Source organism: Pteropus medius, unplaced genomic scaffold (assembly GCF_902729225.1).
Source record: "Pteropus medius unplaced genomic scaffold, Ma_sr-lr_union100, whole genome shotgun sequence".
Lineage (NCBI taxonomy): Eukaryota > Metazoa > Chordata > Mammalia > Chiroptera > Pteropodidae > Pteropus > Pteropus medius.
This window is the reverse complement of record NW_024353789.1, coordinates 61,946-88,576: the sequence shown is the minus strand read 5'-3', so window position 1 is coordinate 88,576 and position 26,631 is coordinate 61,946. Positions and strand designations below refer to the sequence as shown.

The 26,631-nt window shown below is 44.7% G+C and overlaps 1 protein-coding gene and 1 long non-coding RNA gene across 7 annotated transcripts in view; one reads left to right on the top strand and one right to left on the bottom strand.

The window, feature by feature from the left end:
• Positions 1-12,309: 12,309 nt before the first annotated feature.
• On the bottom strand, positions 12,310-18,686 carry LOC120593425 (uncharacterized). The gene is made up of 2 exons (XR_005650361.1): positions 18,487-18,686; positions 12,310-13,171 (listed from the first exon to the last, which is right to left on the bottom strand). It is a non-coding gene; the product is annotated as an uncharacterized LOC120593425 (long non-coding RNA).
• The window catches only part of BIN1 (bridging integrator 1), a 50,856-nt gene continuing 42,375 nt past the window's right edge, over positions 18,151-26,631 (top strand). The window contains exon 1 of one of the 6 annotated variants that reach the window (XM_039851247.1): positions 18,151-18,502. In XM_039851247.1, the coding sequence (XP_039707181.1) occupies positions 18,419-18,502 (84 nt within the window). In that variant the 5' untranslated portion in view covers positions 18,151-18,418. The remainder of the gene's footprint in view (positions 18,503-26,631) is intronic. The other 5 variants (XM_039851248.1, XM_039851241.1, XM_039851243.1 and 2 more) reach the window with 5 other exon arrangements.

Genomic DNA, 26,631 nt, shown 5'->3' with positions numbered 1-26,631 from the left:
GATGCCTCCATATCTTGGCTATGTAAATACTGCTACGATAAATATATGGATTCACATGTCCCTTCAAAGTAATGTTTTGCCTTTCTTCAGATAAATACCCAGAGGTGGGATAACTGGCTCCTTCTCTGTCTCTTGTTAAAGCCTTTGTTTTAAAGTCTATTTTGTCTAATATAGGTATTACTACCCCAGATTTTGTTAGTTTATTTCCATTTTAATGAAATATCTTTTTTCATCCCTTTATTTTTAGTCTGTGTATGTCTTTTGATCTGCAATGAATCTCTTGTAGGGAATATATGTAAGAGTCTTATTTTCTTATCCATTCAGCCACCCTACATTTTGGTTGGAGCATTTAATCCAGTTACATTTAAACTAATTGTTGATAAATATGTAGTTATTGCCATTTTATTATTTATATATTTTACCTTTTAATCTTTTTTCTTCTTCTTAAAGAAGTTGCTCTAACATTTCCTATAATACTGGTTTGGTGATGATGAACTCCTTTAGCTTTTTCTTGTCTGAGAAACTCTATCTGCTCTTCGATTCTAAATAATAGCTTTGCTGGGTAGAATAATCTTGGTAGTAGGTCCTTACTTTTCATCACTTTGAATACTTCCTGTCAATTCCTTCTGGCCTACAAAGTTTTTGTTGAGAAATCAGCTGACAGTCTTACGGGAACTCCCTTGTAGGTAACTAATTGCTTTTCTCTTGCTGCTTTTAAAATTATCTTTGTCTTTAACCTTTGGCATTTTAATTATGCCGTGTCTTGGTGTGCGCCTCTTTGGATTGATCTTGTTTGGGATTCTCCATGCTTTCTGTGCTCGTACGTCTATTTCCTTCATCAAGTTAGGAAAGTTTTTAGTCATTATTTCTTGAAATAGGTTTTCAATTCTTTGGTCTCTCTCTTCTCCTTCTGGTATCCCTATGATGCCAATGTTGTTATGTTTGATGTTGTTCCAGAGGTTACTTAAACTATCCTTTTTTGGGGTAGGGGGTGGATTTTTTTTTTTATCCTGTTCTGATTGGGTGTTTTCTGCTACCTAATTTTCTAAATCACAGATTTGATTCTCTGCTTCATCTAATCTGCTGTTAATTCCCTCTAATGTATTCTTCATTTCAGTTATTGTATTCTTCATTTCTGACTGGTTCTTTTTTTAATGATTTCTATCTCTTTGTTAGGTTTTCACTAAGTTCTTCTATTCTTCACCTAAGTTCATTCAGCATCCTTATATCTTGTGTTTTGAACTCTGGATCTGGTTGATGGCTTGTCTCCTTTTCACTTATTTCTTTTTCTTTTTGGAGTTTTCTTTTGTCCTTTCATTTGGAACATATTTCTTTTTCTGCTCATTTTGTCTGGCTCCCTTTTTCTGTTTCTATGAATTAGGTAGATCTGCTATATTCCCTGGTCATGACAGAATGGAATTATGTAGTAGGTGTCCTGTGGGGCCCAGTGGCACTGTCTCCCAGGTCACCTGATCTGAGTGGTCCAGGGGTGCCCCTTGTATATGTTCTGTGTGCCCTCCGGTTGTAATTGAGTTTTGATTGTTGTTAACACATCAGTGGGAGAGATTGTCCCTCAGACTGACTGGCTGTGAGGGCTGGTTAGAACTATAGAAAACGAGCTATTTTGTGGGGGCTGACCCCACTGAATGGAGTTGCTTTAGCAGGGCTCTGGTTGCATTGGAGTCTTCCCTTTGAATGTATCATGTGTGGAGCTAGTTGCATGGTGCTCTGGCGTGGTCTGAAGCTAGCCACCAGGTGTGATGGTTCTGGAGAATCTTGGAGGGGGCTCCAGGGTAGGTTCAGGTCAGCTGCTGTTTGTGCCCAGCTTGGGGTTGCCTGATAGGAGCTAAAAAGTAATTGGCAGGTGGTTGCTGCTTGTCCTGGGCTTGGAGGTGCTTAGGCTATCCTGCAAACCAAGGATGGCTGCCACTAGTGTCAACTTGGGACCCTTTAGTGGGTACAACAATGTGAACTGATGCCACCCATCTCTTGTGCTGAGTTTGTATCCATTTAGTTGAAACTATGGTCCAGGCCAACACTATTCTCAGCTTATGCCAGTCTTGGGGCCACCCGATAGGAGTTATGATGCAAATTGAGACAAGTTGCCGTTTGTGCTGGGCTTGGGGCTGTCTAGCATGTGGTACAGGGCACAACGAGGCCAGTTGCTGCTTGTTTGGCATTTGTATACCTTTTAGAGATTTTAGGAAAGTCTGCAGCACTAGTTGAGGCATGCCCCTTGTGTAGAAAAGCCACTGGAAGCAGCTCTGTCTGGGTGTATGAGTTCGGTGGGCAGGGTGTCAGGGAATCACCAGGATGCGACAAATAGTTAGTGGTGAGCTCAGATTTGGTGCCCATCTGCGCCTGCCGACTGGATAGGGGAAAGGCTCAACAAAAGAACAATGGCGCCTGCCAGTGCTTTTGTTCCTGGAGAGAGCTGTCCCAACCTCTGCCCCTTCAGCCCTCACCCTGAAGCCAGTGCATTCAGTTCCTCCCCATCTGTCTGTGGCATTCTTCCAGCTATCAACCACACACTGGAGCCCATATCAAGTGGGTCTGTGAGTGAGCAACTTCATTTGCAGCCCTTTAAGAAAAACGCCTAGGACTCCAGCAGCATTTTCTCTCACTGGTTTTTCACAGCCAGATGTTATGAAGACTTCTTTTCTGGCATTAGTGCCTCAGGCTTGGAAACTGGGTGTGGGGCTGGGCCCTTTTGTTCCTCAGGAGGGACCTTTGCAGCAGAGATATCCATGGATATTTTTAATTGCCACACTTTGGGTGTGGGACCTGCCCATCTATGAGTCTACCCCTCCTACCACCTATGTAGTGGCTTTTTCTTTATATCCTTAGTTGTAGGACTTCTGTCAGGTAGTCTTCAGGTGGTTGTCAATAATGGTTGTTCTATAATTTAGCTGTAATTTTGATGTGGTTGTGTGAGGAGGCGAGCACAGCATTTTTCTACTCTGCCATATTGACCAGAGATATGTTTTTTCTTACGTTGTTGTTGTTGTTTTTGTCTTTGTTCAGTATGCTATACTTCTAAGAACAAAATAATTGAAAAGTAGTCTTAAACTTCATTCAGTAGTTTTAGTCCTCCAAGTAACTTAGTAATGTAATTTAAAATTATTTAATGCATGTTGCAATAGAAAGTACATAAATATACTAATTGAAACCAAGATTTTCGGTTTAAGAGAAAAGAGATATAAATATAAAATCAAAGATATTAAGGGGGAAACCTTATAATATTAAATTTGAATTGGAAATATCAATAAGAATGCATGTTTTTTAAATTGTGAATTTTCTATCTTTGTCCACTAAAAGGGCCCAGGAGCAATCAGATCTCAGGAGAAATGAGTACACCTAGCACTCAGATATTGGGTTCTAATATAATTTTCCACTGAAAGAAATTTGACCTCATAGAGAATTGGCTGATTCCAAGGATGATGAGTGAAAATACAAGGTGAACTTGGAATATCTTATGCCAGCAATTAAGAAAGCTTTTTGCGATAGTCAATTTTATGTGTCAACTTGGTGAGGCTATGGTGCCCAGTTGTTTGGTCAAACACTAGTCTAGATGTTGCTGTGAAGGCATTTTATAGATGTGGTTGACATCTACAACCAGTTGACTTTAAGTAAAGAAGATTACCCTCAATAATGTGAATGACCCTCATCCTCCTCATCCAGAGGACTAAAACTACTGAATGATATTTAAAAAGAAAAAGAGAAAGAGTAAAAACTCTACCTCATTTATCACCATCAATGACTATTATACCAATTCCTTATTCTGAAAATCAAAAAAAAAATAAGCATTTATATTTTCTTTTTTAGCAGAAAATATAGGCAAAATGTTAGAATTAGAACACAGCCATTTTGCAATCCCCAATGAAATAACATATTTGGGAATAGATCATCAATGGATGCTAAACTCATTAGCTGAGAGTGTGCTGAGAATCACAATACTTGCATGGTACCAAACTACCATACTGAAGCTTATCTGCTAATTGCAAGATAAAAACATATTTTCACAATGGAAAGAACAAGCTGTCATTGCCTTAGCCAAGTGGTCAAATTGAGTATCACTAATAATTGGATCAGCTGATATTGGGTACCTCCTGTTGTGAAGTACACAGCATCACAGGTCAAGTGAGCCTGCTGGAGTGTGGTGAGATTTAGCTTCCAGTTTATAGTAAGCCCAGGGGAACAAGTCAAACCAAACTCCAAGGAAATACAGTTTGGAATACAGGATGTTCTATAAGCCAACTGACCTGGTTTCTTCAAACAGGCAATATCACATCCCACAAAAGGTGAGGGGCTGTTCAAAATGGACTAAAATGTCCTAGCAACCAATGCGATGTGCCAACTTTAATTGAATTCTGTCCCTCCCTGCTGAGGCCAACCATTCCTCCCTAAATATGTCTTTGTGGATTGGATATTACATGATATTAGACATATTACTGTTAAGTTTCTTAGGTAGTGAAATTTATGAGAATTTCTTATTCTTGGGAGATACACAATGCAGTCTCCAGGAGTAAACTGTCATGATATCTGCAACTGACTTTCAAATGTTTCATATATATTAAATTTAATATATAATATTAAAATTATATATACATTATATATATTATATTATGCATAGTTTATATATGATATATATACATTATATTTATTTATAATTTTTTTACCACATATATAGTACATGGCAAAGTGTTCACAACTGTTGTGTTGAGGTGAGGGGATATATGAGTGTTCATTGTTTTATTGTTTTTATTTTTATTTTATTATATATATATATTTTATGATGCTCTTTAGTAGTATTCTCTGGAGGCATCAAAAAAAACTTACAATTTTTTTAACAGTAAGGCATATATATATTTACATTGTATGTTCGCCTCCCATAGTTAGAATTCTTTCTGTCACCACATATTTGAGCCCCTTTACCCTGTCTACCACCCTGCTCCCCACCACCCCTTACCCTCTGGTAACCACTAGTCTATTGTCCATGTCTATGAGTCTCTGTTTGTTTGTCCTGTTCATTCGTTGCTTTTAGGTTTATATCCCACATGTAAATGATATCATGTGATTTTCAACTTTTTCTATCTGGGTTATTTTGCTTAGCATGATTATCTCGAGGTCCATCCATGTTGTCGCAAATGGCAGTATTTCACCTCTTCTTATGGCTGAGTAAGATTCATTAGGAAAAGTTACAAAGAACCCAATAAAATCAAAATAACGACATAAATTTAATGTGATGAAGGATATTGTTTTACTTCATCACATTAAAATAAATCATGCTTTGCCTATGACCAGTTGGATGCCAACGTTCGCTGCTGTTTTAATTTTCAGGTGCAGCATGCCCATAGAACTCAGTGTCACGAGAAGGCTCAATTTTCCAACCACTTCCTCTACCCAAAATGTTGTCAAACATTTTTATGGGTCATAATGAAATTGTTTGGGCTTCTCTTCACTTGATACTAATATTGACATATAAAATCTGCCTATTCTTTTATATTTAGCATGAGACACAGCAATTTACTTGATGCCAGTATTATTCTAAATGGAAACATATATATGGTCATGTAGATAATCCAGGGCGATGATATTGGTGGTTGCCTTCTATCACGGTGATTACATTGATGATTCTAGTGTATCAGCAAACTGATTACAGCACTGTGCCCGCTTTAATACTCACTTGCCCAAATTGCCTTCTTGTTTAGTATGGCACATGACCTAACGGGATGAAACAAAAGTCATTCATTGAATGGGGCTTCTGGATAACCTTTCTACAAGGGATATATTTGGAGAGCATATAGCTTCAGTCCTTTGCTCTTTGTCCCTCTCTTCCTAACTAAAATGAAGGTGCAACAGCCATCTTGCAGCTGTGAACATAAATATTTTACAAACTATTACTAGAAGATGGACGGGAACTATGTCCTTAATGACATCCTTGAACAATTGTATCTGCCATAGACTGCCTTTCTCAAGAATTCTTACTGCATAAGGAGAACAAACTCATGTGTTTAAGCCAGTGTTCTTTGACTTGCAAATAAATACATCCTTGAATGATTAATTCAGAATATACCAATGTTAGATGTTTAGATTATATGCAGCATATATGTAGATGCAAAAGTTCTTAACAAAAATATTAGCAAATACAACTCAGTGATATATAAAAAGAATTATACACCATGACCAAGTGGGATTTATTCCAGGGAGGCAAGGCTTGTTCAATATTAAAAAATCAATCAATGTAATCCATCACATTAACAGTCTAAAGAAGAATAATTGAATGATCATATCAATTGATGAAAAAACTTGACAAAATTCAACACCCATTCATGATAAAAACTCTCAGAAAATTAGGAATAAAGATAACTTCCTCAATTTGATAAAGAATATCTAAAAGAAATTTACTGCTAGCACTATACTTAATGGTGAAAGATTGAATGCTTTCCCTCTAACACTGGGAACAGGCAAGAATGTTCACCCTTACCACTGCTATTCAACATAATATTGGAAAATCTAACCAGGGCAATAAGTCAAGAAAAGGAAATTAAAGTCCTATAGATAAGAAAGGTAGAAATAAAATAACCCTATTTGCAAGTGACACGAATGTCTAATGTAGGGAATCCTGATGAGAGAAGGCAAAGAGGATCCAAATAAATGGAAAGACATATAGTGTTCATGGATAGGAAGACTCAACATCGAAAAGATGTCAGTTCTCTCCTAATCGATAGACAATGCAATTCCTATCAAAATTCCAGCAAGACATTTTATAGATTTAAACAATATCTTGAAATTTATAGGGAAAGGAAAGGCAAAGGAACTAAGATAGGTATTCCATTTCAACACCAACTGTTCTGATATCAATGGATGTACTGCAGTAAAATTCTGACACTAACCACGTGGAGTTAGTACAGACCCCACAAATTAAAGGTCACGGTCCCCAATAAGACTACTCCCACTTCAGATGCCAGCTACAAGTGAGGTCTCAACACATTTGCACTTCTGACCAACTGGCTACAAATTTAGGATTCCCATGACCTCCTCATGTTTGATGATTTATTGGAATGCCTCACAGAACTCAAGAAAATGCTAAACTTATGATTACAGTTTTATTATAAAGGATTCAAACAGCCAAATTAAGAGACACATAGGACAAGGTCTGGGAGAGAATGGAGGACCTTCTGTGCCCTCTTCCCATGAATCAGGGACATCACATAAATGTTTTCCTGGCACATAAATGTTCTTACCAACCAGGAAGATCTACCAATCTTCAGTGTCCAGAGTTTTTACTGGAGTTTCATTATGTATTGAATCACTGACTATGTGATTGAACTCAATCTCCAGTCAGCCCACTCCCACCCCCAGTTTCCTCTGAGGTCAGATGTTGCCAGGCTGATATCATGTGGCTCAAGGTCTCAACCTTCTAATCACATGGTTGGTCTTTCTGGTGACCAGCCCCATCCTGAGTCATTTCATCTCTTAGCATAAACTCAGGAGAAATCTCCAGGGGTTCATGAAAAACAAATGCTCCTATTACTCGGAAAATTTCAAGGATTTCATTTCTCTTCCAGGAACTAGGGACAAATGCCAGTCAAATTTTTAAATATAATAATAGCTAAAACAATTTTGAGAAAGAATACGATAGGAGGAGCCACTCTGTTTTCAAAACTTATTATATAGCTACTGTTATTAAGACTAGGTGGTATTGGCATAGGAATAGACATGTAGATCACTGGAACAAAATAGAGAACCCAGAAATAGACCCACGCAAGTATAGCCAAGTGATTTTTGACAAAGGACCTTTTTAGGAAAATAATATAGGCAAATAGAGAAAAATCTTTGGGATCTAGGGTTTGATGAAGAGTTCTTAAACATGACACCAAAAGCGAGATCTCTAAAAGAAAAAAAATGAATATATTGGACTTCAAAATGAAAAGTCTTTGTTCTGCAAAAGACCCTGTTAAATGGATGAAAAGGCAAGCTACAGACTGTGAGAAAACATTTGCAAACCACTTTCCAACAAAGGAGTATTATCTAAAATATAAAGAGCTCTTAAAACTCAACAGTGAAAAAAGAAGCAATCCAATTAGAAACTATGTAAAAGACAAGAAGAAATCTCTCACTGAATAGGATATATAGATGGAAAATAAGCACAGAAAAGATGCTCAACATCGGAAGCCATTAGGGAAATGCAAATGAAGACCATGGTGAGGCACAACTATACACCTATTAGAAAAGGTGAAATGAAAAATAATAACAACACCAAATGCTAGTAAGGATGTGGAAAGCCTGGGTCTCTCATACTTTGCTGGTGGAAATATAAAATGGTACAGACACTCTGGAAAATCATTTGGCAGTTTCTTAAAGAAACAAAACATATCTTATAAATAAAAACTTACATTGAAACAAAAACGTGTGCATAATTGCTCATAGCAATTTTATTTGTAATAGTCAAAAACTGGAGTCAACCAAAATACCTTTGAATAGGTGAATAGTTAAGCAACGTGTAGAACATCCATGCATGCCATGAACACTGCTCAGTAACACCGAGGAATGAACTGTTGATTGATGCAACAGCTGGGATGAATTTCTAGGGCACTGAAAATACTGAGGAAAAAGCTAATCTCAAAACATGACATACTCTATGATTCTATGTATATGACATCCTTGAAATGGCAAAATTATGTAAATGGAGACCATATTAGTGGTTGCCAGCATTGAAGAATGGTGATGGTGTTGGCAGGGGAGATGTGACTGTGAAAGGGTAGCACCGGGGAGTTCTTTGTGAGGCTGGGATAGTTCTGTATCTTGACCATGGTGGTAGTTAATATGAATCTACACATGTGATAAAATGACAGAGAGCTATACACATATGTTGTACCAATATAAAATTCCTCGTTTGATATTGTATTATAGTTATACAAGATGTTACCATTGGGGGAAACAGTGTGGAGGGTACATGGCATCTCTCTATACTATCTTGCAACTTTCTATGAATTTGCCATTATTTCAGAATTAAAAGTGAAGAAAAAATGGTGGCAAAATAAAGACTTATTCAGAAAAAAATTACAATAGAGTGCATGAACCTCTTTGTACGCATTCGATATACCTTATACACTTCCAGGGCCCACAACCCCAATATAAGAATCATGGAAGTGGGTGGTGGGAGGGAGTAGGGAGGGGCTGGGATTGAGTCTGAATATGTGCAGATGCTGTCTAGTTGAGGTACTGATGAAGTCAGCAGCACTTGCTGCAGAGGAAGGCTCCATGTAGTTGAAAAAGGGACAAGTAATATAATGTTCCTTGCTCTCTCCCTCCCACTCTCTTTCTCTAAAGCATTTGAGCACATTATGCATCAGATGCTGTTGGGCACTGAGGATGTGGTGATGAATAAAGTTCCTTAGAGGGACAGTTAAGGTAGAATAAGTGCTGTGAGTTCTCACCTGGTGGACCTGGGGAGGCTTCTTGGATGGCAGGATTCTCAAACTTGATCTAGAAAGATGAGCTAGAACCAGTTAGGCAAAGAACGGGATACTGGTCAGGCAGAGGAAACAGCTTGTGCCAAGGCCAGAATTGGAGGGTTGGCAGGAAGGACTGGGGTTGGATTGAGCCTCGGAGTGCAGGGAGAGGACAGTACAGAGGTAGGTGGGAGCCGAGTCATCAGAGGACTGTGTATTAATCTAAAGTATTTAGGATTTTTTTCTAAAATCTGGGAGGTAGTGAAAGGCAGGAGAGAGATATGGTCAGAATAACAGCAGAAAAGGCAGGTTGGAGGGGAAGGGTCAGGATCCAGCCAGCAGGGTGGGAGGCCTGAAGGAGGGAAGACTATGGGCCTGAGGAAGAGGGTTCAGAGGGAAGCAGTCTTGGAGGGGCAGAGTTAACCACGGCTGTGCAGCTATAATGTTTCCAGAGACCAGGCCAGGCCCCCCAGGAATTCCTGGAACACATTTCTACTTCCTTCTAGCTGCTAAACTGTCCCCTCCTGGACTCTGGGGTAGAGTGGGCCCAGCCTTGGGCTACAGCATAGCATTCTTTAAGCTCACCACTTGGAGATGTCTTGTTTCTGTAGATGACTTGTATGAGGGTCAGGCTTTTTGAATGGGTATATCAAGATGTTCCTGCTGGGACCTCTCTACCACTAGGGAGCTGCAGCTGCAGTTAGTAAAGATCCCAGGTATTAGCCCCATGGCTATAGGTATGAGGCAGCTTTCCCTCAAAGGTGTCTACATTTGTGTGCCTATAATTCAAAGCCAGTTCAAAATATCTATCCTTGTTCAGGTTTCTCCCCACTTGCGGCCGGCCAGCTAAGTTCCCAGTGCACACTGAGGAGGCAGCTTCATGGCCTAGAAGGCAGATTCACTCTCAGCAGCCTTTGTTTCTGCCCTGACAGGCTGACTGTGCTGGGGCCTTGTTAGATTGTACAAAATATCTCTCTGTTTCATGTTTACAGTGAGGTTTACATAAACTATGTTTATATATAAAGTATATATATGATATACACAGTACAGTATTTGAAATAGTAACCATGGCTTCTCCCATCAGCATATTCTATTACCCGCTACCCTGCCTGGTTCAAACAGATGAGCTCTCTGCTTTCACTGCCTCAAGGAATGGATCAAATTCTTGACTTTTGACTTTGAAAAGCCTGGACATGTTTATTAAGCCAGCAGACTAACCTGATGAGTTAGTCTAGAGCAAGTCTTCCTCTTGTCAGATCGGAAAGCTATTCTTATGGTGGTACATCAGAGAAGTGGAGAATGTGGACACTCTCAGGTTCTTGAGAAAGGCTCTGGCCCTGACACTGAGACAGGGCAAATGAGGGAATCCCAACCAGTTTTGAAAGAATCTGAAAGCAGAGTACAACAGTCATGGCAGAAAGCAGGAGAAACTCTGCCATCCTGTGAGTGGTGGGCCTAAGGAGTCCAGAGAGGGTTATACCTGTGGCCCCAACATAGGGGGAGAAGCAAAATGATTCCTTATGTCTGCCCACCAGCCTGAGAGGCCACCAAAGTTGGGTATCCCAAAACCTGATTATGAGGGATTTAGGATATTTTCCCCCATCCTGGAACAGACCTGTGACACAACTGTGTGGGTGACGCATGGACTCCAGACTGGAGAGAGATGGGAAAGAGTATGCTGTAGTGGATGAAAGTGGCCAGAAGACAACTGTGGGAACCAGAGCCTTCTAAGTCTGAAGAAATAGGAGCAGAGCGCGGCAGTGATTTGGCAGTAAAATAAGGCTTTGAGAGAGAAGAGTAAAGGAAGTCAATTATTTCTTGCACAGCCAAGACTGTGGATTGAGATCTACCCCACTACCTATATATGCACATATTTGCATTCATTTTTTATTTAAGGAAGAACTGTTGTGTTTAGGGGGCAGAGCCCATTGAATTGGACATTGTCAGATGTTTACTTAGAATGAACAAAAACTATTATTATGTTCTTTGTCCTACTCTGTAAAATGTAAAATGTGAGAAACATGATTTCATTGCAAGAGTGATGCTGGCCACCTGCACTCTGTGAATGTGTATCTGTCTGCCCTGCTGCACCCAGCATCCAGAGGTCCACCAGGCAGAGCTCAGCCATGTCCTCAGTTCTTCCACCAGCTCTGGGGGGCCAGGAACTAGCCTGAGGTGGTAGAAGCTGGCTTTAGAAGTAATACAGGTCAGCAGGAAATAAGTGTATTTAGCATGGCCAATGACTTATAAAACCATAACACCATTCCTGTACTTAATGCAGCACCTGTAAGAGAGAGAGGAGGTGACAAGGGAGGGATACATGTGAAAAGACAAAGTGACTTTGAATGCAGCTAGCCCACTTATGAGACACCAGATCTGGGTAGGTTCTCCACTCTGGGGTTCTGAACGCCTTCCCTGATCTTCGGTGGACTACACCCAGAGCCAGTTGCAGTGGCAACATTCAGCATGCATTTGCTGAGTGCCTGATCTGTGCCTGGCCTCATGTTAGAGTTTACCAGACCCAATCTCTGCCAGCCAGGAGCCTTAGTTGGAGGCTGTGGTTCTCAAAAAGAGCATCATGTCCACTCAAAGGCAACAGTGATTCTATGTAGGGGGTTGTCATTTCTCAAGTTGGGGTCTGAGCAAGAAATTATTCTTTGCCCCCCAAAGAGCATAACCTCTTCCCCCAACTCTGTTCATCACCAGGCCAGGAGGAACACAGTAGGTGCACCCTCACTAATTGTCAGAGTTAGGAATTGGATCCCAGAGTGCCTTTGCCCCACTATTACAGAATAACTTTTTGGGGGGGTGTTTCTAGGTGTGTAAGAAAGGCAAGCACATACATATGCAATCTTGTCACTGCACTTTATTTAGTAAACCATTTATTTTTCATAGATAAAGCTAATTATAGGAAATTTCCAGTGAATACTTCTAGATGCTGGAATCTCACTTCCCAAGGAACTCAACAGTGATTTTCTGAAGGAGTACTGGACAGTTCGCTTTTTTGCATCTCTATTTACCCATCGGTGAAGCTGGCAAAGGTTAGCCTACTGTGTCTCACCAGCAAAGAGGCCAAAAACCAGATTAACTAAGAGACACTATTCCTGACCTTCAGGACAGGATATCATAAGAGTAACTACCATCTACCCGGGCAACTAGATCCTGGGTCAAGGACGGTCAGAGCTACCTCTGGTCTTTAACAACAGCCTTGCCTGGTGGTATTATTGCTACATGTAAAAGGAGCAGGCAGTGACTGGCCCAAGATCACACAACTCATAACAACAGAGCTAAGGTCTTCTGGTCTGAAGCCTATGTTGTTGTTATCTTCTCAGTCTACTACCTTTCGGCAACACCGGAGACCATACACAGTTCACCAGAGAAGTCAATCATCTTAATTATTATTATTTTTTTTTGCTCTTGGAGAGGTTTTGTTTGCTGGTAGCAAAAGAAAACAACTGGTTTTTGCTGGAAACCTTGTTTCCTGGAAGCCTTGGAAACATCCTGGAGGTACTTGGTGGCCCTGTGACTGGCCTACTCCCTAGGTCACTTCTGCAAGGCATGGTTAAACTGGATCAAGATGGGAGCTGAACATCTGGATCAGCAGGTTTGGAAGCCAGGAGGCAAAGCTTAGGGACATATCTCCTTTCAGAAGGTCTTCTGGAGCGTCGCCCTCCCATCTCTGCAAGGATCCTGTAGAGAACAGATGGACAGGCCTGGAAGAACGGACAGGTGCAGTGGTCAGCACCAATTTGAACACAGACTGTGAACTGCATGACCTTAGCCTCCCTTCCTACCTTTACTCTCAACTCCTACTCCTCAATCTAGGTGCTCAGATGTCCCGATTGGAACAAGTTCTCAAACAATACTGTTGTGTCTTTCTCTTTCTGCCTCTGTTTCTCCCTCTGTCCCCATCTCTCCAACTCTCAACTTTTGTTGACTTCATCTTTGAGGCAGAATCTTTCACATGGTGGGCACACTGGCCGCTGGTGATTCTAGATCTACGTCCTCCCATATTAGCAACTCTGGGGGAAAGAGGAACTTCTGTGTCCTACAAGCACACATCCCTTCAAGCCCAGGGAAGGCTCTTATTGGCTCTGTTTGGGTCATGTGCTCATCTTTGAGCCAATTGTTATGGCTGCAGTGAATGTCTCACCTGCGCTATGTACACATGGTGCAAGGGATAAGACTATCTCAAGCCACCCCAAACAAGGAAGGAATTCCTAAAGAAAGTAGGACAATTAGCTGGGCAGGCCAAATTTATAGCATTTGCAATCTACTATATAGCCACCATTTATAGAATCACTTCTAATATTCCAGGAGCTTTTATAGATATTGTTATTTCCACAATAATTTAAAGGTGTAATTTACCTTCCCTCACCCTCCACCATATTACAGATGAGGCTTGAACAATTTAAATAATGTAGCCAAGAATGGAAAAGTGGTAAATGGAGAAGCTGACTTCTGACTCCAGGTCTGTCTCACAATATCATGGTGGTGGCATTTTACATGTAAGAGGGAGTGAGGAAAATTTGTCAGAGGGCCCTTCTTGGACACCATGTTACACATATGCTGTCCTAAAATAACATTTCTAGAAAAACCAATCCTCTCTGGTTCTGCCTGTAGATTCTCCTGGATCTCCCTTCTCTAAGAGATGAGGCCCGCGGGCCCAGGATAGAGGTGTGAAGCTGGTCTGTTCTGGTTTTGAAGATGGCTAGATGCTAAGTGATGTCAGCTGTGTGTCTTCTGGGTAGACCTGTGTTCTCCAAGTCTCCACCTATAAAAGAATGGCAAAAAGTCCTACTGCTGTCAAACAAAGAATTATTCTGATGGTCAAAAAAGTATAAACAAAAAGATCTTGCTGTGTAAGACAGAATGATGATTATGATGATGATAGTAGTCATAGTGCCAGCTCAGAAACTCTTACTCAATTCTTGAAGGATAGAAGGAAAACATGGGGTGGTGCTCTTTTCTCTCCAAGGGAAACGAATACTGCCCATTCGCTTGTCTGAGTTTTTCATGGTTTGAAAAATCACTTTCCCAGACTTCACAGTTCAGACACAGAGGTGGACAGGCACAGCACACACTCTGTGCTTTCTCTTTCTACTCTGCCACATTGTGGTAGCCCGAGTAGAGTCTCAGGGGACAGTTTCCTCATTTTAATGCAAATATTTGTATTTTTAATAGCATTTATTTCTGATTACAAAAATAGTACATGTGCAAAATTTGGAAAATAAAAAGAAGAAAAAAAAACCTCTTGCCTTGAACTGTTTCACCCAGAGATAACAACCACATTTCGACAGCAGTTGGCACTATACTGTCATGCAATTTAATATCTCGCTTTATTGTTGACAACACACTTCCCAATCATGAAAAACTGCATGAGCATTATCGTTTTGGTAAACATCTTATGTATAGCTATACTGTAGTTTAGTTAATTACAGGTAGTAATAGGCCTTTTGCAGGTGTCTGGAGGGGGTGGGGATGGACAGGAGGCCCGGTGGTCTCCACTGTGGAGAGCCAGAGGGGTGCAGTGCTGGGAGGCTGGGATGTTGAAGGGGAAGAAGGAAAGATAGGCTGATAATTTGCTGGACATTTCCTTGTCTGGTCATTTCTTTCTGTCTTGACAGTTGAGAACCCTGCTAGGCACCAGGATCCCTCCCTGTTCTCCTGTCAATGTTGACTTCAGGTCTTCAGATCACCCTTTCAAAGAGCCTCAATCCCTCCCAGACTCCCCATCCCCTCCCCACATAGGGAAGTATCCCAAAAAAAGACTTTATTTCACCCACTGCTGTTTCTGCAGCATGAGCCCAGGGCTGGTACTTAGTAGGTGCTCAGAAATGCTTGCAGACTGAGGGAGTGAGTGAACACGAATAACAATAGTAGTATAGCTCACATTTGTATGTTTTCAGTTTTGTACAAATTATAATGAACGTGATGAACATCTGTGTGATTAAAAAAATTTTGAATTTTTTTTTGACTTGAGATTCTAGTGTTGAAGAATATGGATATTTTGATGATTCTTAATACATATTACAAGATTGCTTTCCAGAAATTCTTTAAAGGTTACTCTCGGAAGCAGTAGTGAGTGTCTATCTCTTTTCTTTTAAGGAAAGTATTTGAAGAAATGATTTGCTGAGTTGATGAAAGTGGATTCAGAAATGGTATCTCATTGATTTAATGAACGTTTTTATTTCTGGAAAGATTGAACTTTTAAAACCTATTTATTGAGGATTTAAATCTTCAATTTTGTGAATTGTACATTGTATCATCCACTCATTTGTATAGTGGGATCTTAATGTTTTTCTTATGAATTATAAGAGTTCTATTTTCTTTTCAAAAATATTTCCCTAGTTTCTCATGCTTTAATTTTTTATGTTAAATTTCTTTTCAAAATGGAAATGGCTTCCCCCCCCCAAAGTAAAAACAATGGGCTACTACAAACAAACAAACAAACAAACCCAGACACAATAGAAAATTGTAAAGAAAGTAAAAATCTCCTACATTCCTATCCCTTGGCATTTCCTTCCAAACTTTTATTTTATGTATTGATGGTATTTTTTGAAGTTGAAAAAGTTTTAATTTTTATATACCGCCAAAGTAGCATTTTTGATTTCAATGCTTTTGTGCTTAGAAGTCTTTCTAATCTAGAGATCAAATAAAGAATTACCTTCTGTAAAAACAGAGCCGTGTATGTGTTTTAGTTATGAAGGCAATATAGAATACTACAGAATATTTAGGAAATTAAGAGGAAAAAATCAGCCACAATGCTTTGACCTTGACACATCTATCTCTTTTATGCCTGGTTCTTTTGAATCTTTGGTCATGAACATTTATATTTATTTTTATGTGGTCGCAAGGATAGTGCATGCAGAATGTCCTATCTTCTTTTCACTCATAATTATACTGTAAACTGTATTTTCATGTTGCTACACAATCTTTGTAATGGTTGTTTAAAATGATCCCCTAATGGTCCCTGTGCCTTCTAGCTGACTCTATCCTGATAACCATTTTAGTTGCTTCCAATTTTTTGTCAAGTGATATTTCAAAATACCAAAGTCCAGCGCAGCAGACTCCCACTGTTCCCGGGGGCTGACTGTAATAGGATTTGACTTCTGCTCATTTCCTCTTTTCCTCAAAGGAGTGCTGGAAGTAATTGCTCTTAGAGAATGGTTAGAAAAATGACAAACAAAATGAGGAGGAGAGAGACTGTGAGGTGAAAGCATGTTGAGCTTTTAGGAGAAAGCTTCTTTAAAACTCAGGCTGTGCTATTTAGGTTTTGTTTTTGTAACTCATGAATTGGGCATGAGTTTATAATAATTTTGACAAAATGCTTTTCTTTCCAGCTTTTTTTCTGGGAAGCAGTTCAATGTATCACCTGGGGGTTTTAGAACAGGAGGGCCTAGGTCTGGATCTCTGCTTCTCTGTTGTGACCTTTAGCAGCTGCAAAGCCTCAGTCTATCTTTCTGCAAAATAGGAATAATAATAGGCCAGGAGGGAGGGCTGTTTAAGATCTTCAAATATAGGTGCTGAGCAGTTGGGAAGAACCAGGAATAGTTAGACAGACTGCAGGGGAGTCTACCAGGTGGAGGGAAGAAGGAATCCAGGCTGAAACTCTTCTTTCTAGACCTGTATCTCCAATCCTATAGGGGGCTTGGGTTATGGTCTGCAAGAGCCCTTCCTGCTCCCAGGGACCCCTGCCTTGGCTCCTGTAGATGCACTGACAGGTCTAGTCCTCCTCCTTCTCAGGAGGGCCTCAAGGACTCACTCTTTTCTCCATTCAATTCAGCCCACAATCCTTGAGAAACCTAAGGCAGCAAAGAGCTGTGGCATCCTTCCATTTTAGTTGGGGAGGGGTGTGGGTGGGATTAGTAGACTCAATATATATTTATTCATGTTGAATAAGTGTCATCGGTCTATTGGCAAAGCTGGTTAGCAGTAACCTTATCTTCTCTTTAAATAATGATCGTTAACCATTTTTCTTCCAGCAAGCAAGAGGGGACACGCAGGATATAGTGGTTGAGAGTCTGGGATATAGAGTCAGATATCTGGTTCCAAGCCTCTCTGTGCCTCGTTCATAAAATGGGAATAATAATTCTATTATTCTATTAAAATGCATTTTAATAATAGCACCTACCTCATAAGGCCGTCATGGAGACTGAATAAGGCCTGTCGAGGAGGCACCTAGCAGACTGCAAGCACATAGTGAGCCCTCAGTAATGTCAAGTTGTTGTTAAAATCGTAATGATTATAAGCAAACTTGAAGGCTGAGTGCCTGGTTAGCATGGGACTAAGGGACTAGGCTCCAGGGACAGAGATATGAACCTGTCCCAGAGGCGCTCAGATAACCCAGGTGGAGACCGGTGAGTCTGCAGGACCCGAGGAGGCCGAGAGTCTAGTGCCGGGCCAAAGTAGCCCCGGGAAAGAGAGGGGGTTCTCGGATTCCAGGGAGGCGCACCAATGACCGCACGTTCTCTCTGCTTTTTTAAAGCACTCTTCTCCTCCATCTGTCCTCCTTTCCTGGGCTGCGGGAGGTGACTACTCAGAAGGAGAACCGGGCTCGTGGCGGCGCGGGATCCAGAACTAGCGTATTAGTCTCCGCCCCGAGGCGGTGTCACTAGAACGTCTCCGGAGTCCCGCTCGCCGAAACCCCCCGCGCACGTGCTCGCTGCTCCCTCCCTAAACGCCTCGCTGTTCCCGCGCCGGAGGGGCCCTTTAAAAGGCAGTGTCTTGTCCGGCGGGGCGGGTGGGGGTGCTGACCGCAGCCGCAGGCTCGGCCTTTCCCCTCCCCCCTCCCTCTGTCCGTCCCTCCCTCGGTCCCCGCGTCGCTCGCTCGCTCGCCTGGCGCACGCTCCGCCTCCGTCAGTCGACTCGGCTATCTAGTGCGCGGCGTGGAGCCGGACCGGGGCCCGCAGCCGGGGCTGGAAGCTCGGTGCCAGCCACCGGGCGCGGCCCAGGGCACAATGGCAGAGATGGGCAGCAAGGGGGTGACGGCGGGAAAGATTGCCAGCAACGTGCAGAAGAAGCTTACCCGCGCGCAGGAGAAGGTGAGCGAACCGGAGACCCGGCAGTCCGGTGGACCCGGACAGCTGCCCCAATCCCGCACCGGAGTCTGGTGCTGTCATCTCTGGACGACCGCTGCCGAGGGCCTTCGGAGGTCCTTGGGCTGCGCGCTCCGAGCTCTGAGCGCCCTCTCCGATCCGCGTCATCTGCCCCCCACCCCCCCGCCCCAACCCGCACCGCGGCGGGGCAGAAGAGGGCGCAGCTGTCCTCCCCCTCCCCCCGCGGGGCTACTTCGTATCTTCGCCGCACCTCTGCAGAGGAGCGGCCCACGCTCTCCTCGGGCGCTTGAGGTCCAGGCTAACTGTGTCCTAGAGGCCGAAGGCCGGGAGGATTGGGACGAATTGGCGCCTCCGGCCGTCCAGGTCCCCGCGGGCCCTGCAGGCCGGCGGCGCGCGGAGAGCGGCCTGCCCCTTGTTCCTGGGGCCGCCTTGCTTGGGGAATCCCGAGGCTGCCCCTCGGCCCGGGCGCCCGCACATTTGCTGCAGGTCTCTGGGCGCTGCTGGCGGCAGCCGTGCCCTCCTCTCGCCAGCCTCCATTTCCCCGCCGGCCGCGAGAGGATTGGGTTTCCTTTCCCGAAGGGTGCTAGCGGCCTGGAAGCTCCGGGGAGCAGAGCTTCGCACCCCTCGGGGGCTTCGCGTTTCCGGCGGCGGGGGAGGGGTGGTGGCCCCGGCTTTGGGGAGGGGATGCAGGCTGCAGGGGCGTGGAGGGCGCCGCGGGAAACGTGAGCCGGAGCTCCCAAAGCAGCTAGCCGCCGGCGGGAGATGGAGCCCGGCTTCCTGCGGTGCCCTGGCTGTTCAGGAGACGCAAGACTGGGGTGGGGGTTCGCACCGGCTCGGCGTTCTATCCTAAGCCACCTCTGGTTTATTGCATTGGATCACGCCAGCTGCTGACGCCACTTCCCCTACCCACTCGGACTCTGAAATCTGAGATTGCAGAATCTAGGCTGCCGGGGTGGCCCCCAGTCCTCCCCTCGCAAGTTGTGCCCCCCAACTCCGTCCTCTGCCCTCCCCTTACCCCCGCCCGCGGAACGCGCGGCAGAGTGGGACCCCAGGGACTGCAGGCTTTCCCTTGCTAGGATTGTGGCTGTTTATAAACAATGACTTTTGCAGCTGGGACCGGGGGGCTCCCTAAGGATGCAGTCACGTGATGGAGGGGGTGCATCGGCTAGAGCTTCCCCACGCCTCCTTCAGTCAGAGTCCTGATGCTCATCCTGGTGGTCCCGGGCTGAGGAGGTGGGTGGCTGGGCCCTCAGCCAAGCTGCAGATCTGGCCTGCCCCAGCTGTCCTCTCCAACCCCCACAGTGGGAGGACGGATTACAGCCCCATAGATAGGCAGCGGGGTGCTGGGAAGGCTTCTGTTTACCAGGTTGGTGGGGGGCAGATCTGCTGCCTTCTCCCCCACATTACTCCCCTCCAGTGACGGGGGTAATCCATTTAGGTGCCTGGAGCCAGCAGCTCCGGGTCTAAGCCTGCTTCCTGTTCCTAAGGGGCCAGAAGATGAATGGGAAGCAGAGGGTTAGCTGAGACAGGTCCCTGCCCCCACTCCAAGGAGGTCCTACTCCCTGACTCCCCTTTGCTCTTGCAGTGTCCCTTTTTCCCTGGTTGCCTTGTCACTGCAACAGCATCTTTCAGTAATTATAGGGGCAGTAGGCCTGGGCTATGTCTCTTCCATGTAAGTGGCAATATGTATGTCATCGTTGACCCCACTGAGCTGCCCCCCGCACCCTGTCCACTCTTCAGCTCCTGTTCTGTGGCCTCAGGCAGTTGGCTGACAGCTGGTCAGCTGTGGATGCTGGCCTTGCACAAGGGCTGTCCCTATCCAAGCCTTGGCTTCATGGAACTGGAGCAGCTTAGTGCTGCTGGTGAGGCACTGGTTGGGAGACCATCCCCCATCAGAAGCCAGAGCAGCACAACAGGTTTCCTGGCTATCTCAGAAGGCAGCTTTCCTTTTGTCCCCTCCCTTGTTGGCCTAGCTGAGTACCCCTTCCCAGGAAGTCTGATGCCTCAACCCACAGGGACCTCTCCCCTTTCCCCTCCTGCAGCTCAGAGTCACAGCCTGGGTGCTGTGACCTGGCTGCCTCCCAGCACTTTCTGGTGGTATCAGGACTGCATACAGTGGTCTCACAGGCACGCCTGCCCCCACCCCACCTGCCCCTGTCAAATCAGTGAGTAACCAAGCGATTCCAGTTATCTAGTTGCCATAGGAAGGCATTTCTTGAGCAGGGCCAAGCCGTGGCTCAGTCTGTCAGGAATCAGAGGGCGACAGTGTGGTCAAAGAAAGCTTGCTCTCTGGTGCCTATGGAACCAGCCCTCCTGTCCCCCAGCTCAGTGTGTCTCTCTATGGGTCCTGGCTTGGGAAACCCATCCACCTGCTTGCCTCTACCACTGCTCTGGGTGCTCCCTGAGGGATGGGGCATTCACCAGGTCCCCACAGGTGCCTGAGTGACTGTTTATGAATGAACAAGGGCATTTGGGGGTTTGGCTTGGGAGCCCTTACTTTGGCCTGTGGGTGGGCTGATTCATGATGTGTGCTCCTTTGCCTTCCCTTCTTCAGCAAATCCTGCCTGGATATATGTCCTGTGCCTGATCCTGGGCTGAGCCCAGGGCAGTGGGTAGCGGGGTGCTTGTGGGTCTGGCTGGCGTGGAGCTATGGTTGTAATGTACTCTGGCCTCTGGGCCTGGTGTGGGGAGGACATGAGAATATATGAGAAGGGTCTCCAGGGTCTGCCCGCCAGCATGGTACCATTGCTGCTCACTTCCCAGTTCCCAGCTACCTCCAGAGTGCCTGGAGTACAGAGTGTGTGCCTGGAGCTCAGGCCGTGGGCACCATGAGATCATCTTCTCATTGTGTTTGGCTTCTTGGACCCTCTATAAATGACACTGTCCATTTTTGGTCCTCAGTAGGGTGCCTGGGCAGAGCTAATTTAGGGTGGAGCTGGGTCAGATGACAGAGGATTAGAGGTTGTCTGGGCTGGGCCCTTTGGGGGAGGGGATGTTTGGGGAGAAGGGACAACTGGAGTGGGGGGTGGAATCTGGCCTGCTCTTGCTGAGGTCCACTGCCCGGAAGTCCTCACAGAGCTGCCTGAGGGAGGCTGGCCTTGTGCTGGGGGGCTGGGCCAATGGTGAGCACAGCAAAAGGCTCTGGCAGAGGTGGGAGTGTGTACTCTGTCTGTCCCCCTCGGTGCTTCCTGAGCCTGCTGAGAGTGGGGAGGCCCAGCGGGGAGCGGTAGAGCCCAGGGCTGTTAGTGGACAGCGCAGAGCTGGCATGTCTGAGCAGACGTTTACCAGAGGGAAGGTGCAATGGCAGTTTTTTACAGAACCATGACACATGGCCAGGATGACATCATGATGATCTGGTGGTCAAGGGCTAGCTCCTCACGCAGCATCCATTTTGGCCTCCTCAGTTGGAGTCAGGCCTTTACAACCAATCCTTATTCTCACAGCAGCCTCAAGTAGCCACAGTATACCAAAGAGCAGGCCTTTGAAATGGGGAGCCCAGCAGGTCTGTTGGAGGTCCTCCAGAGCCCTAGGATCCCCTCACCTCCCCACTTCTAGGCTCCAGTTCAAAGTTACTTCCCTCCATTCATTCTCAGTTTCTCTTTCCCCTTGGCGTCCATTTCTCTGTCCTTGAGTGTCTGAGGACTCTTCCTGCTTATCCCCCTCATCTGCGCCCCCACCCCCAGTCTTTTCCTTGCTCTCTTTCTCTGTCTCCCTGGTCTGTTTCCTCTGAGCTTGTACAAGCTTTTCTGTACCTCTCCAGTCTCAGATCAGCTTCTCTCTGAGCAACCAGTTATTGATGTACATGGTTCATCTCATTTGCTGGATAGAAGGCTCCTAAGCTGGACATCATCTCTGGGTGGGGTGTTTATGGGGGATTGCTGGACATTTGGCTGAAGATTTGGGCGTGGAGAGATTAGAAACCTGGCCTCCAATCTTCCCTCAGCCTCAGCAAGCCCTGGGTGGGATGGGGCCTGAAATGAGCTGAGTAGAGTTTAGTGGCTCATGGCAGGGCTCAAAGTGAGGCAAAGGCTGTTTCGCCCAGGGGCCTACAGAGGAGGTGACCACACTGGGCTGCATGGGGGAGTGGAGAAGGTGTTCCAGGAGGGACAGATATGAGCCAAGGTTTGGGCTGAGAGTAAGGACGTCAAGGCTGTCAGTTCAACTGAAAAGAAGGGGTGTAGTATGTTGGCGTGGTGAGGTGGGGTGGTAGGCAGTAGATTTGGGTCGGATTTGATGCAGAGGAATCTGTCTATCCAGTGGATTCTCAGAGAAGCAGAGCCTTGAACTCTTCTTCTGCAGTCTTCACAGATGATCCCATCAAGGCCCCTTTTCACCTTCACTCTGGCATCTGTCCAGGCCTTGCCCTCAGACTAGGCTGTCCAGCCCAGCTCATCCTTTACAAACTCTGTGAGTTGAACAATGTGAGAAGAATGCTTCTGTCCCTCCCTTCTGCCTTAACCCAAGCTTGGGCCTCATATGGTTCTTTTCCCAAGGTTCCAGAATCCCTGGGCCCTTCTCTTGGTGTTAGGCCTCTGTCTCACCAAAGAAGAAGAGAGTATGTGCATGGGCTCGGCAGGAGGGTGGTCCTGGGTTCCCTGTGAGTCAGGACTTTGGGCAAATTACAGGACCTTCCTGAGCCCAGTTTCTTTATCTATAAAATGGGGATAATAATGGTTCCTCTTCACATGTTCGTTGTGGAGTAAAGCCTTAGATAAGTGCCCAGCACATAGCAAGTGCTCATTAAATGCCAGCTCTGGGGCAGAGCAGTGCGATTGAACCCAAACTGGAGCCCATCTTCCCTGCACGGGCCTCTTCTCAGTCCCTCTCCCTAGAGTGTCCATTACAGTCTTCTGTAGACAGCTAATCCCTGCTGAACCCTTGGCTGATCAGGGCTTATGATGTTGTCCCAGTCTCAGGTGGTGTGTGCATGTGTGCGTCTGCGTGAATGTGTGTAGAGGAGCAGCCTGCAGTGGAGGAGGGAATCGGTCATACAGTTCCCAGGTGATCTTGACTTGCTTGCACATAAACTCTGTGGGCCTGGGTCAGTTTCCTCTCTTTAGGCTTCACTTTGGCCATCAGCAAAGTGATGATGATACTTATTCATTCATTATTCATGAAACAAATATTGAGCACCCCCCGGTGGTGAGCACTTTTCTAGGGCTGGAGTACAGGCTGAAGAGAATCAAGCCCCACCCTCAGGGAGCTGACATTTTAACTGGAGAGACAGAAAAGAAACAACTATGGTGGCAGGTAGTTATAAGGGCTGTGAAGCGGGGGTGTCTTTTACCTTTTCCTCACTGGAATCTGATCGATTGGCTCAGCCTTTCCTGAGCATCCCCAGTGCAGGTGCTGAGGACTCAGGTATAGATGTGAACGTGGGTGCTCAGACAGCAGTGCAAGGGATTGGGTGGGGAGAGGCTGAGTGGAAGCTTCTGGTCTCCAGGTTAGAGGGCACATGGGGGAAGAAGGCTTCCTGTTGGATGTCACCCTGGTATCTTGTGTTTTTCTAAAGCTGTCTCTTTGGAAAATCTGCTTTTGGGATTAAAAGTGCAAAGGAAAGGACAAGTTGAAACCACTCATCAGAGCACCAACAGAGGGCAGATCTGAGCAGCCTGGGAGGGCAGGGGCTCTTGCCCAAGATGTAGGATGGGGAAGTGAGAGAGCTGCTAAAAGAGGCGGAGGAAGGCAGCAAAGATGACACAGCCTGGGGAGGGCCATTTGTGTGATTTTCACATCAAGCAATACTGCAGTGAGAGGAAAACCATTCAGGCTGTGGAGTGCTGGGTTTGGATCCCTTCCCATGAATTACTACCCAACAAAATCTTATATTGACCTCTCTGAGCCTCAGTTTCCTCACCTGAAACAGGTGGTGTGTGCCACAGAGGATGCTGTGCAGATGAAATGGACACGAGCAAAGGGCAAGGCCAGCAGTTCCCTAGAGGAGCTGTTCCTGTCTGTGGAAGGGGCATACCTTGTGGGAACTGGCTGGCACCCGGGGATCCTGGTGCCTTCCCAACGAGGTCAGCCTCCCAAAGAGGCCACATGGTTCTGGACTGGACAGGAAAGCTGGCTCTGTGCCAAGGCTGAAAGGGGTCAGACTGGGGACTTGAGAAGAGTATGGCAGTTTCTTCCTACCATAAGGGCAACCTTTGTCAAATATTAACTTAGTAATAATAGCTGTGGTTTATTGCATAGCTGCTGAGTGCCAGGTACTTGCTAAAAATTCTCATCCTCATTGTAACCAGCTGAGGTCATTATGATTCCCATTCAGCAGATGAAGAAACTGAGGCTCAGAGCAGTATTGTGATTGTGCATAGTGACTTGTGCATGGGCTAACCTGGTCAACTGGGTTGCCACTTTATAGTGCCTGGGGGACATGCAACTAAGATGTGGATCTCCAGTGAGGCCCCCCTGACCAGGAAGGACAATCTATCAGGGAAGTCATTTGACAGATTTTGGTTCCCAAGACCTTTACTCTCTCCCTCATTAAATGAGATTTGGAGCCCTGGTCTCCCCCTGGATCCCCACCCAATGTCTAGGCTTATACTTACCTTTTGGGATATATGGTAAGCTCTGGGGTAAGAGGATGGCCTGGGGCTTCCTGATGTAAGTCCAGGACAGGTGTTCCTGCGTGCAATGAGGCCATGTGTTATGTGTGTGTGTTTTCCCAATTCTAAGAGCTGCATCCAGTTTATTCAATATAAAAGAACACCATTTATTCTGAGATTATGCCTACTTTTGTTTATGTTATTGCAACAATGTTTCTTTTATGAAATAGTGGTAATACTAGTTGTTTCTTTTTTTTCCCAATGTTACTCTAACAATTTTTTTATTTAGTTTCAAGTATCCTTACAACTGCACCCTCCCTCTTCTGACACTCCACCTAGCCAACGTATTAATGCTAACTGCATTCCCTATGCTGTGCTCCCCATCCCCGTGACCATCCATCAGCTACTAATTTGTACTTCTTTAGCCCTTCACCCCATTCTTCTAGCCCCCCAAGCCCTCTTCCCCTCTGTCCAACACCAAATTGTCCACTATATTTGTGAGTCTGTTTTTGATTAGTTTGTTCTTTTTATTCCTTAGATTCCGTATATAAATGAAATCATATAGTATTTATCTTTCTCTGTCTGCTTAAATATCTTCTAGGTCCATCAAAGCAATATCTTTTTCCATCCTCTTCCTTTTCATATGTAGGGGTCTTGTTTTCTTATCCTTTCAGCCACTCTATCTTTTGGTTGGAGCATTTAATTCTTTTCCACTTAGGGTACTTATTGATAGGAATGTAATTGTTACCATTCTTTATTCTTGTATTTGATACATGGTTTTTTTTCTTAAAGAAGTTCCTCTAACATTTCCTATAATACTGTCTTAGTGGTTATAAATTCCTTTAGCTTATTTTTGCCTGGGAAGCTCTTTATCTGTCCTTTAACTCTAAATGATAGTTTGCTGGATAAATTATTCTCGGTTGTAGATCCTGGGTCTTCATTCTGTTGAATATTTTTTGCCAGGCCCTTCCGTCCTGCATAGTTTTTTTTTGAGAGATCAGCTGCCAGTCTTATGGGTACTTGTGGGTAACTATCTACTTTTCTCTTGCTGCTTTTAATATTCTGTCTTTGTATTTAATCTTTGGCATTTTAATTATGATGTGTCTTGGTGTGGGCCTCTTTGGATCTCTGATTTTTAGAATTCTCTGAGCTTCCTGGGGTTTTATGTCTATCTCCTTCACCAGGTAAGGGAAGTTTTCCATCATTATTTCTTCAAACAGCTGTTCAGCGTCTTGATTTTCTTCAGTTACACCAACCAGATGAATATTTGGAGCCTTACTAGTGTCCCTTATCCTCCTTAAATTATTTTTAAAGTCTTGGCATCTTTTTTCTTGCCATTCTGATTGAGTGTCCTGATTGGCTTTCCTGTCCTCTAGATAGGGCATTGGATCCTCTTCTTTATTCACTTTGTTTATTCCTTTGTTCATTCCATTTAATATACTTCTTATCTCAGATAATATGTTCTCCATTTCAGACTGGTTCCCTTTTATAATTTCCATTTCCATTTTTATGTTTTTTCTCTCTTTGTTGAAGTTCTCATTGAATTTATCTACATTTTCCAAAAGT